Genomic DNA, 14,106 nt, shown 5'->3' with positions numbered 1-14,106 from the left:
TATATTTTGAAACATAAAGAAAAAAGAAAACATTCGTAAAAGAATGCTATTTTCAAATTCATATGTTATCTTTGTCACACCATAAATATTTGATGATTGAAAAAAAAAAACAAAAACAAAAGCAAAAAATATATAATCTTTTACATATAATAATTTAAAAAAAAAGTAGTAAAACAAATCTTAAATGATTAGTACTGTATATGAATGTGAATCCAACTACCACTTTGCTAACAGAAACCCAACCTATCAAAAAAAAAAGGAAAACCAATCACGTTTGGTTGTTCCTCGAAATTAAGATCCGACAACTAAGTTTTGAAATTATTAATATAAGAGAAAACAAAGACAACATGGAAAAGTACATGTTCTTCACCTTTTTCCAATTGCTTCCTTTTGAAGTTGACATCTCATTCTTCTCATTCATTTCAAAGTGTAATACTATTTTGATTCATATTACTTTTTTAATTGGTTTGTTTTGACTATTTTCAATTTTTGTTTATTTTAATCCATGTACTTTGAAATTATCTGTTTTGATTATTGTACTTTTAAAAGGGACAATTTTGGTCCCTGTTGGTAAAATTTTAACATAAATTTAATATACAATGAAAACTTTTTGATACAAATTTATGATTACATTTCAATAAATTTTACTAGTGAAGTGATATTCTAAATTTTGATCCAAATAAATGAGATAAAAATGAAAATGAATGGACCAAAGTGGTCACTTTTTAAAAGTACAATGACCAAAATTAATTTTTCAAAAGTACAATTATCACAATGAATCAAAGTTGAAAGTAGAGTGATCAAAATAATATTTAAACATTTGTTTTAATAAATCAAGCCACTGGAATCAAGTTTAGAGTAAAAAAAAAAGAAAAGGTGGTATTAAGTTTACATAATCTTTAAACTTCAAAAAATTCTAACTTCTCATTACAAATTTGAAATTTGGAATATGATTTATGTCGTTTTTATTGATAATGCGATTAATAGAATAAAAAAGTATATCTTAGCTCGACTAATTAAGACATCTATATTCGATCAATAAATTTTGGTCGATTTGGTACAAGGTGAAAAATATTGTAGTTCAATGAAAGAAAATGGTTTGGTCCATAAATGTATTGTCCTTTTGATAATTATAGGAACTTTAATTGCTCCTTAAAAAGGTGCATTAAAAATATTACATCTCCACGGAAAAACATATTTCACATTTTAAGCTTAACCCCCTTTTTAAAAAGTGAATTAATAGCCCTCTTTCGTTTTCAAGGGCAAAATCATCTTTTACGTGGCAGCGTGATATCATAGAAAATCCATTTCACAACTTTTCCCTTACATTACCTTAATTAATGTATTTTAAAGTTATTGGAAATTATAAATAAAATTATTCGATAAAGTTTTAAAGAACCACACCTCTTTCGTTTCAGGAAAACTGTGCATTGTATTTCTTTTTCACTTACAGTTACATATTTTGAAACGTTTGATTCACATGTTAGTAATACACCGTGTTTGGGGGTAAACATAACCAGGACACGTGGATGACACTTATTAGTGTTTGAAGAATTGAATAAAAGGAATTGCCTAGATCCACCTCGGCCCTGTCGAGGAGACCGTGTTCGCCCATTATAAAAAGGCTAAGTATAGACGCCAAGGTTCGACCTGTCTGAGGCCCGATCTGCTTGGAACCCGACAGGTTCGACATAAGAAAAGACATATAAACGCTGGTCGTGAGTACTGTCGGATCCGCCATCTATAAATAGAGGGACTCATTTCATGCTCAGGTATCGGATCTCACCTCGAACTAAATACGGAGTTCGACCTATACTGACTTGAGCGTCGAAGTGTTTACCCTCTTGTGCAGGTCCACTCTAAGTGTTCAGGTCGTGACCGGAGACCGAGTTCGAACTTGATTCATGAAGAACCGTTGATTAACACACCGTACTTTTAGATATACTTGACGGAAAAAAATTTGGTTTCAGATTAATCTTTTTTTTTTTGGTACGTTATATCCATAAAAATAGTATAAATTTTTTAATATAATATTTTATTAGTAATATAAATAAAAATGAATTAAAGAACAGTGAATATCCGAAGAAAGTAAACATATGGAGGCAAATCCGAAATGAGAAAAAATTATTAGTAATATAAATAATAAAAATATCAATGAACTATTTCTCAAAAAAAAAAAAATCAATGAATTAAAAAAGTAGGGAGCTCCTGGGATTAAATTGATGAGTAAAAATATAGGGCTCTAAGAGATTACAAAGTACGTCACTCGTTTGGCAACAAAAAAAAAAAAAAAAAAAGGGAATAATCGAAAAAAAATTTCGAGTACAAACGTGCTGGGGAGGCATACTAAAAGAATTCCTCGAAGAAAGGCTCCATAACTAATTAGACGTGGGGCCCAAAACGAAAAGGAAATATAACAATATTTTCAAGATCAGAGATCGAACCTCCGAAAAAGCCCAATTACGATCCTTGGGAAAGAAAGCTCCGATCATGCTTTAATTACGATGCTAGAACTGCACTCACCAACTAAAACTATATTCGACTAATCATTAATTATTCAATAATATGATCCTACAACTACACACACCCACTAAAACTATATTTGACTAATCATTAGTTATAAATTATAATATTATTGAAGATATATGTTAATTACTATTTAACTATAAATATTTAATTAAGATTTAAGCACCGAAACAAAAACAAGCACAAAAATAAAATATTGTTAAAGTACAAAAGTAACACTTTATACATGAAACATCAAAATCACCGGTCTTCTATCCGTACGTATATATTACATTGCAGTGGGCGGTCGGAGCTCAGAGCTCGTCGTCGACCTCCGATCGAACCATGTCGTCTTTGATCCTCTGCGATTTCTTCTTCGCCGCCTCATACTGCTCCGCCACCTTCTCCTTCGCCCCCCCGTACTTCTCCGCCACCTTCTCCCTCGCCGCCTCCGCCGTCTCCTCCACCTTCCCCTTCGCCGCCTCGTACCCTTCCTTCCCCAAGCCCGCCTCCTTCCCCGCCCTCTCCTTCGCCGCCGCCTTCGTCTTCTCCGCCTTCTCCACCGCCTTCCTCGCCACTTCCCCTGCCCTCTCTGCCGCCTCCTCCCCCTTCTCCTTCGCTTCTCTGCTCTTCCCCGTCCCCACTTCCGCCGCCTTGTACGCCGCTTCTTTCGCCTTCTCCGTCGCCGTCCCCGCCATTTCCGCCGCCTTCTCCTTCACCTCCCCTGCCTTCTCCGCCGCCGCGTCTTTCATCTCTCTCGCCTTCTCCGCTCCGTATTGCCCCGCCTCTGTTATCAAATCTCGATCTTCAACAACCGTTTTTCAATTAATTGGAAACGGAATTGAATCAATTGAAGCGAAATTGAACCTGACGCGACGTTCTGGATCTTGTCCTTGGTCTTCTTAGCGGCGTCGGACGTGAGATCCGAAGCTTTCTTGACGCCATCTTCCTGGCGGTCGTGTTTGAGGCCGAGTCCGCCGGAGATCTTGTCCTTCGCCCACTCCGTCCACGTCTCCGACGACTGGTCTCCTCCCTCGTCCTTCGCCGTTATCTTGCTCTTCATCTCCTGATAATCTCGAGCCTCCTCCTCCGTCGACGGCATATGCCCCACGCTTCCGCTCCGGCAACAGCTCGTCGTGAAAACCAGCCACAGCACCACTACCGCCACCGTCGGTAGAGGAATCCGGCGCCGGCGAGCTTGAATCGAAGCCATGGATGTTGATGAATTGAAGTAAATGAAGTGTTCCGTAGTTCAATCGAATAAAATTAGGTCTCGCGGAATTTTGCGGAATGGGTCCGGAAATTGGGGACTGGATTTGGGGGTTTTTTAAATTGGGGAATGGCGGCGAACGGTGAGTGGAGGTGGCGGGAAACGAAGGCGCCACGTGGCGTCGAAGGAATTTGAAGGTGGTGTGGGAATGCCACGTGGGAGAATGGAGGCTCCAGGTGGCCTCTTGTTCGTTGTTGATGCACTTTCGGAGAACTTGAATTTGTACACGTGTCTTCAAAGAACTACCTCTTTCTCCACTAGAGAGAGGCCAGGCACCGTGGTATTAAATTGTTTTCGACATGTCGATAAGTCCATATTTCAGTTTTGCATCCACATTTCTATAATATTGAAAATACTCATAAGAAAAATATGACCACATAAAATTAATTTTTTTTATAGTTTTTTACTTATTTTAAAAATATGAAAGGTTTATTTGTTCATTTAAATATTCATTATGATTTTTTACTATAATTTCAAAAAAATTAACATCTAAATTCATATTTTTACTTATGTTTTAGCATCAACATTTAATTTTTTTTTCATGTAACTTTTATAAAAGTTTAAAAAGTTTTTATTCTTAATTTTAAATACTTTTTGTCCATGTAATTTAACATTATTCATTTTATTATTGTACTTTCAAAAACGTAGATTTTGATATTTACATTTTCAACAACTTATTAATTTTTGTCATTCTACTTTTAAAAAGTCTGCTTTAATTTTCGTACTTTAAAAAGACATTATTTTGGTCTCTATTTATAAAATTATAAATGATATTTATACACAATAAACTATTTAATATATATTTATGTTTGCATTTCAAAAAACCTACAAGTGAAGTATCATACTAAAATATTGATTGAAATAAATATGATAAAAATGAAAAAATAGGAAATGACATCATGGTCATCCTTTAAAAGTATATTCAAAAAGAGTAGAGACAACAATTCAAAATATACCGATGACATTTTGAGATTAGAATAACTAAATTTAAATCAAAACTATAAATATAGGGACTAAAATCAAAATAATATTTAAAACCATATTAACTTCAGTAAATTTCTTTCATTAATTTATTTTTGCATAATAAAATAATATATATATTTTTTTTTTTGAGAAACACGCTTCATTAAACAAAGTCAAGGAAAATCAGAAAGTCGCAATACATACTGGATGTTCTGATGCAGAGCCTCACCCGTAAGGAAATGAGCCGGTTTGTTACCCTCTCTTCCGACGTGTATACACCGCAAAATAATTTAATTGATTAAAGTATCTCTTAAAAAAAATATTATTAAAGTATTGTACATTTATTTAAACGAAAATTATGCTGAATGTGAGCGACATATTTCATTACTGTAAACGGATAATAATTCAGTGACGTAATACAAGAGTGTCTTCTTGGATGAGGGGCATGTTAGTAATTTCAATATGGATGGCAAATTATACTTCAAAAAAAAAAAAAAAAATTGGCAGGTATGTATGTCTTTTTTTATCATGCTAGTCTACCAAATATGTGTTGTAAATTGTCAAATCTAACGATATTAACAACATTAATCTATCATAAAAACGAGTATAATTCAATAGATTTGGTATATATCATCGAGATTGTGAATTCGATCCCTCATGACAGGTTATACTAAACAAAAACAACATTAATCTATCGTAATTGTAGCTGTACTTCAAGGTAAATTTAAATTCTTTACAAGAAAGAAAGATAAATTTAAATTAGAAGTTTAAAGAATTTAGACAAATTTATTAAATTGTAATAGTTGTTTTTTAATGTTACTCTTCTCTTTCTTATTTGTTTTTCATTTAAAATTTTGAGGTTTCATAAATTGTATATGGCGTACTAAACTTAATTATTGTTTTAGAAGATTAATGACAGTGTCTTCGATATTAAATTTTCATCGACATGTGGATATTTTTATTTGTACGTAGTTTAGACATTAATATTAAAGGTGAATCGACATTTTCATCTAATATCACAAAAATTGACAAAATATAAAAAAATGCAACAAAATATCACCAATGTAAATATAGTGATGATTTTAAACTTACGTAAAAATAGTAGAATTATTATTTGTTAATTTAAATATTTTTTTTACAATTTCGTTTTTACAATTATTCTAGAAATATTTCTTGAAATCAATATTTTATGGATATTTCTATCGAGATTCATAAAATTGGGATCTCAACCTTTTATTCGACATTTTTATCAACATGTATATCTAAAATTTTGATTTAGGTGGTTTGATCGACGGCATGAATTTAGGCTTTAGGCCCAAATGTTAACAAAGGAATAATCCAAAAAAGTAATTGCAAAAAGGGATTAGAGCACTACTACTCTACGGAGGTTCAAATTTACATAAACAAATTCATATTTAAGATTTTACATTTTTGCCTTAATGAGAGTCCGTATTAGATGAAACCCATGTATAATTTTACAAATTCGTGTCATTTTTTCTTCCTTTTCAAGCTTACATTTGCTATAATAATTATTTTAAAGTGAGATTAATTAAATTTTTATCCTTAAACTTTCTTAGATGAGTTAATACTTTCAACTTTCAATCTTGTTAACCTTCGACACAAATATATAAGTGTATAACAATTTTTATCAAGGTTCGAAAATATTCGCCTTCTAATTTTCAAAAAAGAAAAAAAGTCTAAATTTTTTTATTAATTTAAATAAAAATTAAAACCAAAGAACTCAAACTCACAATATCATATACCAGGCAAACAATGCACACGGACATCACAATTTGTTTTAGACAATTACATAAATATATGGTAGATAGTTTAAAATTTTACAAAATAGTATAATCCAAATTAAAGTCAAACTCAATTATAAGGTAAAACACATGAAGAAAAATTTTGTGATATCTACATTTATATCTTTACTATATATAAAATTGGCTACAGGAATAAACTTTTTCTCCTTGTTTTGCCCTCTTAATTTAAACATTTTTCATAGTTATATTGGAAACAATTTTGTCGTTCAAATATTAAAATTTCTCTCTCATCCTCTCATCATCTTTCTCCCACGCCACTTCCTCCACTTTTTTTTTATTATTATTATTTCAAAATACTTTATCTCTATCTTTATAAATTCCATTTTTTTCAATTAATTTTCTCTCTCTTAATCCTGTGAAAATGTTATAATATAAAGAGTTAGAATATATATAGCTTTGTCTTTTTGTTTCTATGAATTAATTTAAAAAATTATGACTTAATTTTAACTATAATTAATAAAGAATTTCAAAAGTTTTGTAGCTTTTTATCTTCTACAACTATATAAGAGCGTTTTCTTAATTACTCTTTCTACCATTTGTTTCTCATCAAAACTTGAGCATTCTTTATCATTCAGTATGTTTTTCTCCCTTAGTCAATATCGTGTGTTTTCTTATATTAATAGTTAGATTATTTGATCTAACGTTTAACTTTTATCTTTTCTTTCCATGTAATGTTTATTGTAATTTAAAAGAATATTTGATTACTTACCATATATAAGGTAATTTGTTCAAAAAGCTAACAATATAACATACTTGCGTTTTGGAAAAAAAAATGATGAAAAATCATAAATACGTGTTTTTTTAAGGAAAAAAATTCAAGTAATCCAAGAATACAGGTTAAGTTGTTTATTCTTGCTTGTCGTATTTTACTTATGGGAAATTTTCAAGTAACCAACACTTCTCAAATTATTTTTATTCATACATCAACCAGATCAACAGGTGACTAGAATCATTGAGACGTCGATTTGTGAGATAAACATGGAAAATACAAAATAAAAAAATTATGAGGTAAATAAGAGCCTAATTATATTAAAAATGTTTAACTATTTAATTAACTTTTATATTTTTATACTTTAAAATAAAACCATGAAATTCTACGTGCACGTCATGTGTTTCATACTTTTTTTTAGTACAACTTGTGGGTTAGGGGATCGAACTCACAACCTATTGATTGGAAATATATGTCAATTCTTTTTCCCTCACTGTTTGTAATAATAGTTAACACAATTGATTATTGTTACCATAGTGGCCATTTTTCCACCATTGAAAAGTGAGCCATTTGGAACTTTTTAATCATAGCACACAAATTGATTCCTTTGGTTCTATGGTGTGTTTATACTTTTAAATATAGTTGCATAAATTTGTACCTTGATTATTCCCATTAATTTAATTTAAAACTAAGTTTTTTTAGTTCAATGGGGTGAGGATGAAACCTCCGACCTTTTAATTGAAGATATAATCTTTTAATATGTTTGTAAGATGTTGTAATAAATAATGATGTAATTGTAAGATCCTCCTTCTCCTTCGGAAGCTTAAGAATTCGTGTCGAGTAAGATTAAAAAATGAGGATACTACGAAGGATCCGAAATAGCGACAAGTTAATTAAAAAGTAACTTTTACTCAGATTCGCTAAAGCTCAAGTTCTCAAATTTACACTTCACATGTTAATAACTGTATCTATTTAATTTTTACACTTTCTTAAACTTTCAAAATTTTTTATTATTTTCTTAATTAGATTTTGAGTTATATTTATTTTTAATTCCCATCGTTAACACTCATTCACTTATACATAGACATTTTTTTGATGTTGCTATTCCATCCATTTCATAAATTAAATAGCTACCAAATATTTTAGGATCATATTCTACTTGGTTTAACAATGGCTACCTAATATCTTTAAATTAAAAAAAAAAACAATAGCTACCTAATACTAAAATACTAAAATATATATAATTATTTATCCTTACATATAAAATAATTTTTCGACTTGATTAATTCAACATGAATCTTTAGCTTAAAAGAAAATATATTAATTAATCACAAATACTATCTTAGTCATTAATTTATTAAACAAGGCTCACATATATCAATAAAATACTCTCATGAACTTTCACAAGAGCCAAAAAGCATAAAAATGGAGGACATTGTTCCTAATTTCCTTTTCATGCTCATTTCCCATTGGAAAATCTTTTCACCAAACACAAAACAAAAAAGGCAAAAATTAAGATGATGATGTTGAGCGGCGACCTTCCGATTTCATCTTTGAAGGCTTAATCCAAGAACTGGAAAGTGGTCCAGCGATGCCATGATCATATAATCAAATCCAGAATACAGACGAACACCAATTGGTTGGTTCAATTTAGATTCTAAGTTAAGTTAATGGCGGAGTAGTGCTTTAAATCGCCATTGTTAATGTTCTCTCTTTCTATTGGCGTGGAGTTTTGTTTTGTTTGGTGCTTCGCTGTGGCTGTCTTTTCAAATATATTGCTCTCTCTCTCTCTCTCTCTCTCGGGGAGTCGGCCGATGCATGGCGGCTGCCGGCAGGTAATTCGCATTTATTGGCCGTTTTACGTCAGAGCCAGTACGGCGGCGCCACCGTGCGAGTTGAGAAGCTGTTTTCTGTCCTTGTTTGAGACGTGGAATTGTCGGCTCGGCTGTTCCATCGAGTGTTAATGGAGCAGAGAGGGAAATCGACTGCTGCAGGGACGAGCTTGTTGAACTCTGCTATGCCGTCTCGCGGCGGGAGGGTTTCTTTGAGAGCTATGGAGTCGCCGTCGCCATCGCCGAAGCCGCTGGTTTCTGCGTCTGCCGTTCAATCGACGCCTCAATCTGTTGTTAAGAAGCAAAGTTCGAGAGTTAGCAGATCTCTGGCGCTGAATGCTCCGAAGAAGGGGAGGGATGGTGAGAATGTTGCAGTCTCGGCTCGAACGGTCAACCGCGGCGGTCTCAAGCAAGTTTCGCAGCGTCGTTCTTCTGGTACTGGTTCGTGTTCGAAGGTTGGTGACTGTACTGAAGCGAAGAGTGAATTGCAGGAGAAGCTTTGTTTCGCTGAGGATTTGATTAAAGATTTGCGGTCTCAATTGCTGATTCTGAAGGAGGAGTTGCAGAAGTCTCAGAGCTTGAACCTGGAACTTCAATCGCAGAACGATTTGCTCGTCCGTGACCTAGCCGCCGCGGAAACAAAGTTAGCAAACGCTAGTAATAACGACCAGGTGTTGTTTCTTTCTAAATTACCTTGCTATTTCGGTTTCAAATTTTAATCAAATTTCAAAATCATTTTCAATTCTCTGTTTGTGGTTATAGAAGGCCAAGAACACTCAGAAACTCGAAAATGGAAAGTTGCAGGCCCAACCATCGAGTTCGTGTCAGAATGTTAGGGATTTGGGGTGCAAGGCCCCGCCAACGCGGGCGGCACCGCCGCCACCGCCTCCGCCTCTTCCCCTCCAATCCTTGCCCAGAGCAGTGACCACTCAGAAATCTCCAGACCTCATACGCCTCTTTCACTCGTTAAGAAAGAAAGAGGGGAAAAGAGATCCTCCATTGTTGGGGAAACCGGCTGTGATTAATGCGCATAATAGCATTGTTGGGGAAATTCAGAATCGTTCTTCGCATCTTTTAGCGGTAAGGCTATGATTTTGGTTGATTTGATTGAACTGAATCCAACCCTATATTGAAAAGTTAAGACATAGCTGACACTATCCATCTTCAATTTCCAGATAAGAGCAGACATTGAAACTAAAGGAGAGTTCATCAATGGCCTCATTGACAAGGTGCTTGTTGCAGCTTATACGGACATAGAGGACGTCCTCAAGTTTGTCGATTGGCTTGATTCCCAACTCTCATCATTGGTAAATCTTTACTTGTCACTTTTTCTCTGTTAGTTTTATTTTTCCTTTTTGTGTGTGCATCTATGGAAAGATCTAGTTTTAAGACAAAGTACTCTAGGTATTGGTGGGCCATACCATGTCATACGATGTAGAAATTTTCTGGTTATTTTTCATTAATTTGGTTTGGTTTATAAGAAGAAGAGCAGCATTCTGATCAACAATTCAACATAATGATTTGTTCTCAGCTAGTGCCTTCCTATAATGTATGCCTGGCAAATGCTGGTTTTATTGTCTTCCTTTAGACTGTCCTAAGATGGCCCCCTTCTGACTTTTAAGTGTATCATGGGGGCTGGATTGTCTCAACAGTCCTTTTTTTTTTCTTTTGACCAAGGCAGTTGAGAGTGAGGGAACCCAAATCCTTATGATGGATTTTTTATACCTACTAGTCTTTGTCAGTCGGGTTGTTCCTGGAGGATCTCTTTCGAAATTCACACTTATCGGTCCTTAGTCACTCAGCTTCTAAACTGAAGGTTCTAATAATTGTAAAATGGTCGAATGCTGCAAAAAGCTACCACCTTGGGACCCTCAATCCGTCCTGAAAATAAATTGTGTTTTCTAGGGTGAACTTTATCTTCTTTAGGCTGTGTTGACATGTTAGCCAATGGAATTGATATTTTGATGTTTAGAACTTGAAAATCTACTCTGCACCCAAATTATAGAACCTGTTGATTTGAGGATGAGGTGGCTATGACTTTTTATTTGTTCATTTTCGGGGTAAAGTCCATGGTGATGTTGACTGGTCAACTGTACAATTTTGTGCATTTTGCTTGACACTCTGGATGATTATCCAAATTTGTCATTTGGTGAACTTCACTGTGATGAACCTCTACTTACATTAGAGATATGTTATCTTATCTCCACGCTCAACCATGTATCACTGGTAATGGTTGTTGATGTTTTGGAATATGCTTTGAATTTCTCTTTGGACCTGATTTCTAGAAACAGAAGAAAGCATGTTAATGCACGCAAACTGGGATTTAATGATAATTCTAACAGTTTGATTCTGAATAATGTCTTTTGAGCTTATAATGAAGAAAAACCCAAAATGACGGTCATTTAGGTAAATTAACTATTGAAGCCACCCTGCTAACGCTGACTTGAGTTAGACTTCATGTTGCTCTTTATGATAGAAGTGGAACTATATTTGAGTTAGTTTTTGAGTTCAACACGAGGTAGAGATCTGAACCTTTAATCTTTAGAGAAGTGATGCACGTATTAAGGGATAGATAATAATTTGTTGCAAGGATTTACATCCATTTCTTCTTCAAAAGGGAAAAAAAGATAGATAATAATGAATTACTTCTGAAAAATGTGAAAATAAGGATGGCGAGGAAGAGTTTAAATGTTGTGATTTATGGATAATCATTGGCTTGCTCCTCCCAAATTCTTATTTACTATTGGATGTTAAAATTTTATCTGCAGGCTGATGAACGGGCTGTGCTAAAGCATTTCAAGTGGCCTGAGAAGAAAGCCGATGCCATGCGAGAAGCGGCCATCGAGTACCGTGCACTTAAACTGTTGGAAAATGAGATCTCTCTGTACAAGGATGACACTTCTACTCCATGTGAGGCAGCATTGAAGAAGATGGCGAGCTTGTTAGACAAGTTAGAACTCCAACCATATCTGATACCTTTCATTATCCAAATCATATTTACTCAAAACCGTTGATTTTTCCTTCTTTCATGAAAGGTCGGAGCGAGGTATACAGCGGTTAATCGGGCTTCGAAATACAGTCATGCATTCTTATCAGGAACTAAAACTACCAACAAATTGGATGCTCGATTCCGGAATCACGAGCAAGGTACGATCATATACCTTAAACTAAATTTCTTTCAACTAGGCAAACATGGAATCTTCCGTCAAATTGCACACCGAAATTTACCAGACATACAATTTTCGTGGAGCGCAGATAAAGCAAGCTTCTATTAATCTAGCCAAGATGTACATGAAAAGGGTGAAAATAGAGCTCGATTCAATTCGTAGTTCTGATAAAGAATCCAACCAGGAATCTCTTCTACTTCAGGGCGTTCATTTTGCTTACAGAACTCACCAGGTAAGAAGCACTCAACTTTCATAAAATTTGCCATTTAAGAATAAATAGTGATTCTGATGCAAATGGCTTCTGGTTGGGCAGTTTGCTGGAGGTCTTGATTCAGAAACACTGTGTGCTTTTGAGGAAATAAAACAATGGGTTCCAAAACAAGGATGGATTGTTGGCATACCATCATCATAATCAAGTAACAATAATTCTGCCTGTTTAAGTTCTTATTTTTGTAAAATATTGACTGTGTATATTTTATTGAAAGTGGGATGGGGGTAGCAAAATAGGGTAGATGTTCATTACTAATTGGTTTATGTTAGTGAAGAGGTCTTCTCTTAGAGTTATTTGGTTGCTTTGTAGTAGGGCTTAAGTAGAGATGGTGTTTTAACTTTCAAATGGTGGTTTTTAAATTTTTTTTCAAAATAGAATTAGCTTCATTTACTTGTTATAGTTTATAAAAGAAAATATTTAATGTGTAACAATATCTTAGATTCTATTTGTCTTAAATTTTGCAAGTTTAAAAAGACATTGTTCTCTATATCTTCATTGAATTGACAATTTTGTTTCTAATATTAGTATATAACAATCTGGTTCTTATAGCCTAAAATTTATTATGTCAAAGTCCTTTTGAAAAGTGTAGCATGTGTGTACGTACGTATGTGTATGTGTATACATATTACATATTTATTACAACAAGTGTGCATGAGAATATGAACTTTTTAGTTGAGTTAGGTATCTTAACCAGATGAGCTAATCTCATGTTAGCTTGATAAAAAATAAAGGTTAAACACTTTTGGTTCCTATACTTTTGCTGGAGTAACAATTTAGTTCCTAAACTTTAGTTTGTAACGATTTAGTCTCTGCACTTTCAAATTGGTAATAATTTAGTCATTGAACTTTAATATGTAACAATTTAATCATTGTAATTTAAAGTTGGTAACAATATATATATAGATTGATAAATTAAAGAGGGGCCAAATATGTTTATAAATTAGAAAGATTAAATTATTGTATGATAAAATTTGATACTTAATTTTAATAAAATTTTCTACGATAAGGACTAAATTGTTATAAATTTTAAACTCAAGATTAAATTGTTACAAGTTAAAGTTCAGAGATTAAATTGTTATTTTAGTGAAAGTATAGGAACTAAATCGTTATAAATTAAAGTTCATGGACTAAATTGTTATTTTAGTGAAAGTATAGAGACCAAATGTATTTTTAACCATTTAAATGATAAGAATTATATCGTTACATATTAATGATCAATACTTCATCTTAATTGGGAAGTTCGTTCTGATCTTGGATGCAGTATACTGGAATCCTGAAGCACCACCACGAACGTCAAAATTCAAAATTGTTGCATAGTAAACTTTAGGAACTAAAGTGTTCAAATTTTAAATTATAAAGATTAAATTGTTACATACTCGATTATTAATTCAATCAAGGTGCCAAACCATATATATTTCTTTTATATAAAACAATTTACAAAAACATGATAAGGATAAATTAACGGTAAAGAATAAATTAGCTAGCCAGCAAAGGGATTAATTAAAATAGAATACTTAAAATTTGGGGATCAAACTAAAATAAGTATAAAAAATAAATACTCATAAA

At 33.2% G+C, this 14,106-nt stretch overlaps 2 protein-coding genes across 4 annotated transcripts; one reads left to right on the top strand and one right to left on the bottom strand.

Annotated features, from left to right (window-relative positions):
• Nucleotides 1-2,632: 2,632 nt before the first annotated feature.
• LOC148211191 (Late embryogenesis abundant protein (LEA) family protein) lies at nucleotides 2,633-3,801 on the bottom strand. The gene is made up of 2 exons (XM_088124271.1): nucleotides 3,373-3,801; nucleotides 2,633-3,292 (listed from the first exon to the last, which is right to left on the bottom strand). Exons 1-2 carry the CDS (start codon nucleotides 3,716-3,718, stop codon nucleotides 2,820-2,822), a joined length of 819 nt encoding a protein of 272 aa, XP_087980397.1. The 5' UTR covers nucleotides 3,719-3,801; the 3' UTR covers nucleotides 2,633-2,819.
• Nucleotides 3,802-8,714: 4,913 nt separating this feature from the next.
• On the top strand, nucleotides 8,715-13,059 carry LOC111009475 (hydroxyproline-rich glycoprotein family protein). 3 transcript variants are annotated; one of them, XM_022282565.2, is made up of 7 exons: nucleotides 8,715-9,773; nucleotides 9,907-10,182; nucleotides 10,278-10,409; nucleotides 11,871-12,052; nucleotides 12,138-12,249; nucleotides 12,358-12,501; nucleotides 12,583-13,059. In XM_022282565.2, exons 1-7 carry the CDS (start codon nucleotides 9,234-9,236, stop codon nucleotides 12,679-12,681), a joined length of 1,485 nt encoding a protein of 494 aa, XP_022138257.1. In that variant the 5' UTR covers nucleotides 8,715-9,233; the 3' UTR covers nucleotides 12,682-13,059. The 3 variants fall into 3 exon arrangements, with proteins under 3 accessions (XP_022138257.1, XP_022138256.1, XP_022138255.1); XM_022282564.2 differs by having other exon boundaries at nucleotides 9,868-10,182; XM_022282563.2 differs by having other exon boundaries at nucleotides 8,717-9,773; nucleotides 9,865-10,182.
• The last annotated feature ends 1,047 nt before the right edge of the window (nucleotides 13,060-14,106 follow it).

The sequence above is a fragment of the Momordica charantia genome, assembly GCF_013281855.1.
Source record: "Momordica charantia cultivar OHB3-1 chromosome 5 unlocalized genomic scaffold, Mcharantia_2.0 BLBB01000005.1, whole genome shotgun sequence".
In the NCBI taxonomy this organism is placed as follows: Eukaryota; Viridiplantae; Streptophyta; class Magnoliopsida; order Cucurbitales; family Cucurbitaceae; genus Momordica; species Momordica charantia.
This window is presented reverse-complemented; position numbering and strand designations above follow the sequence as displayed.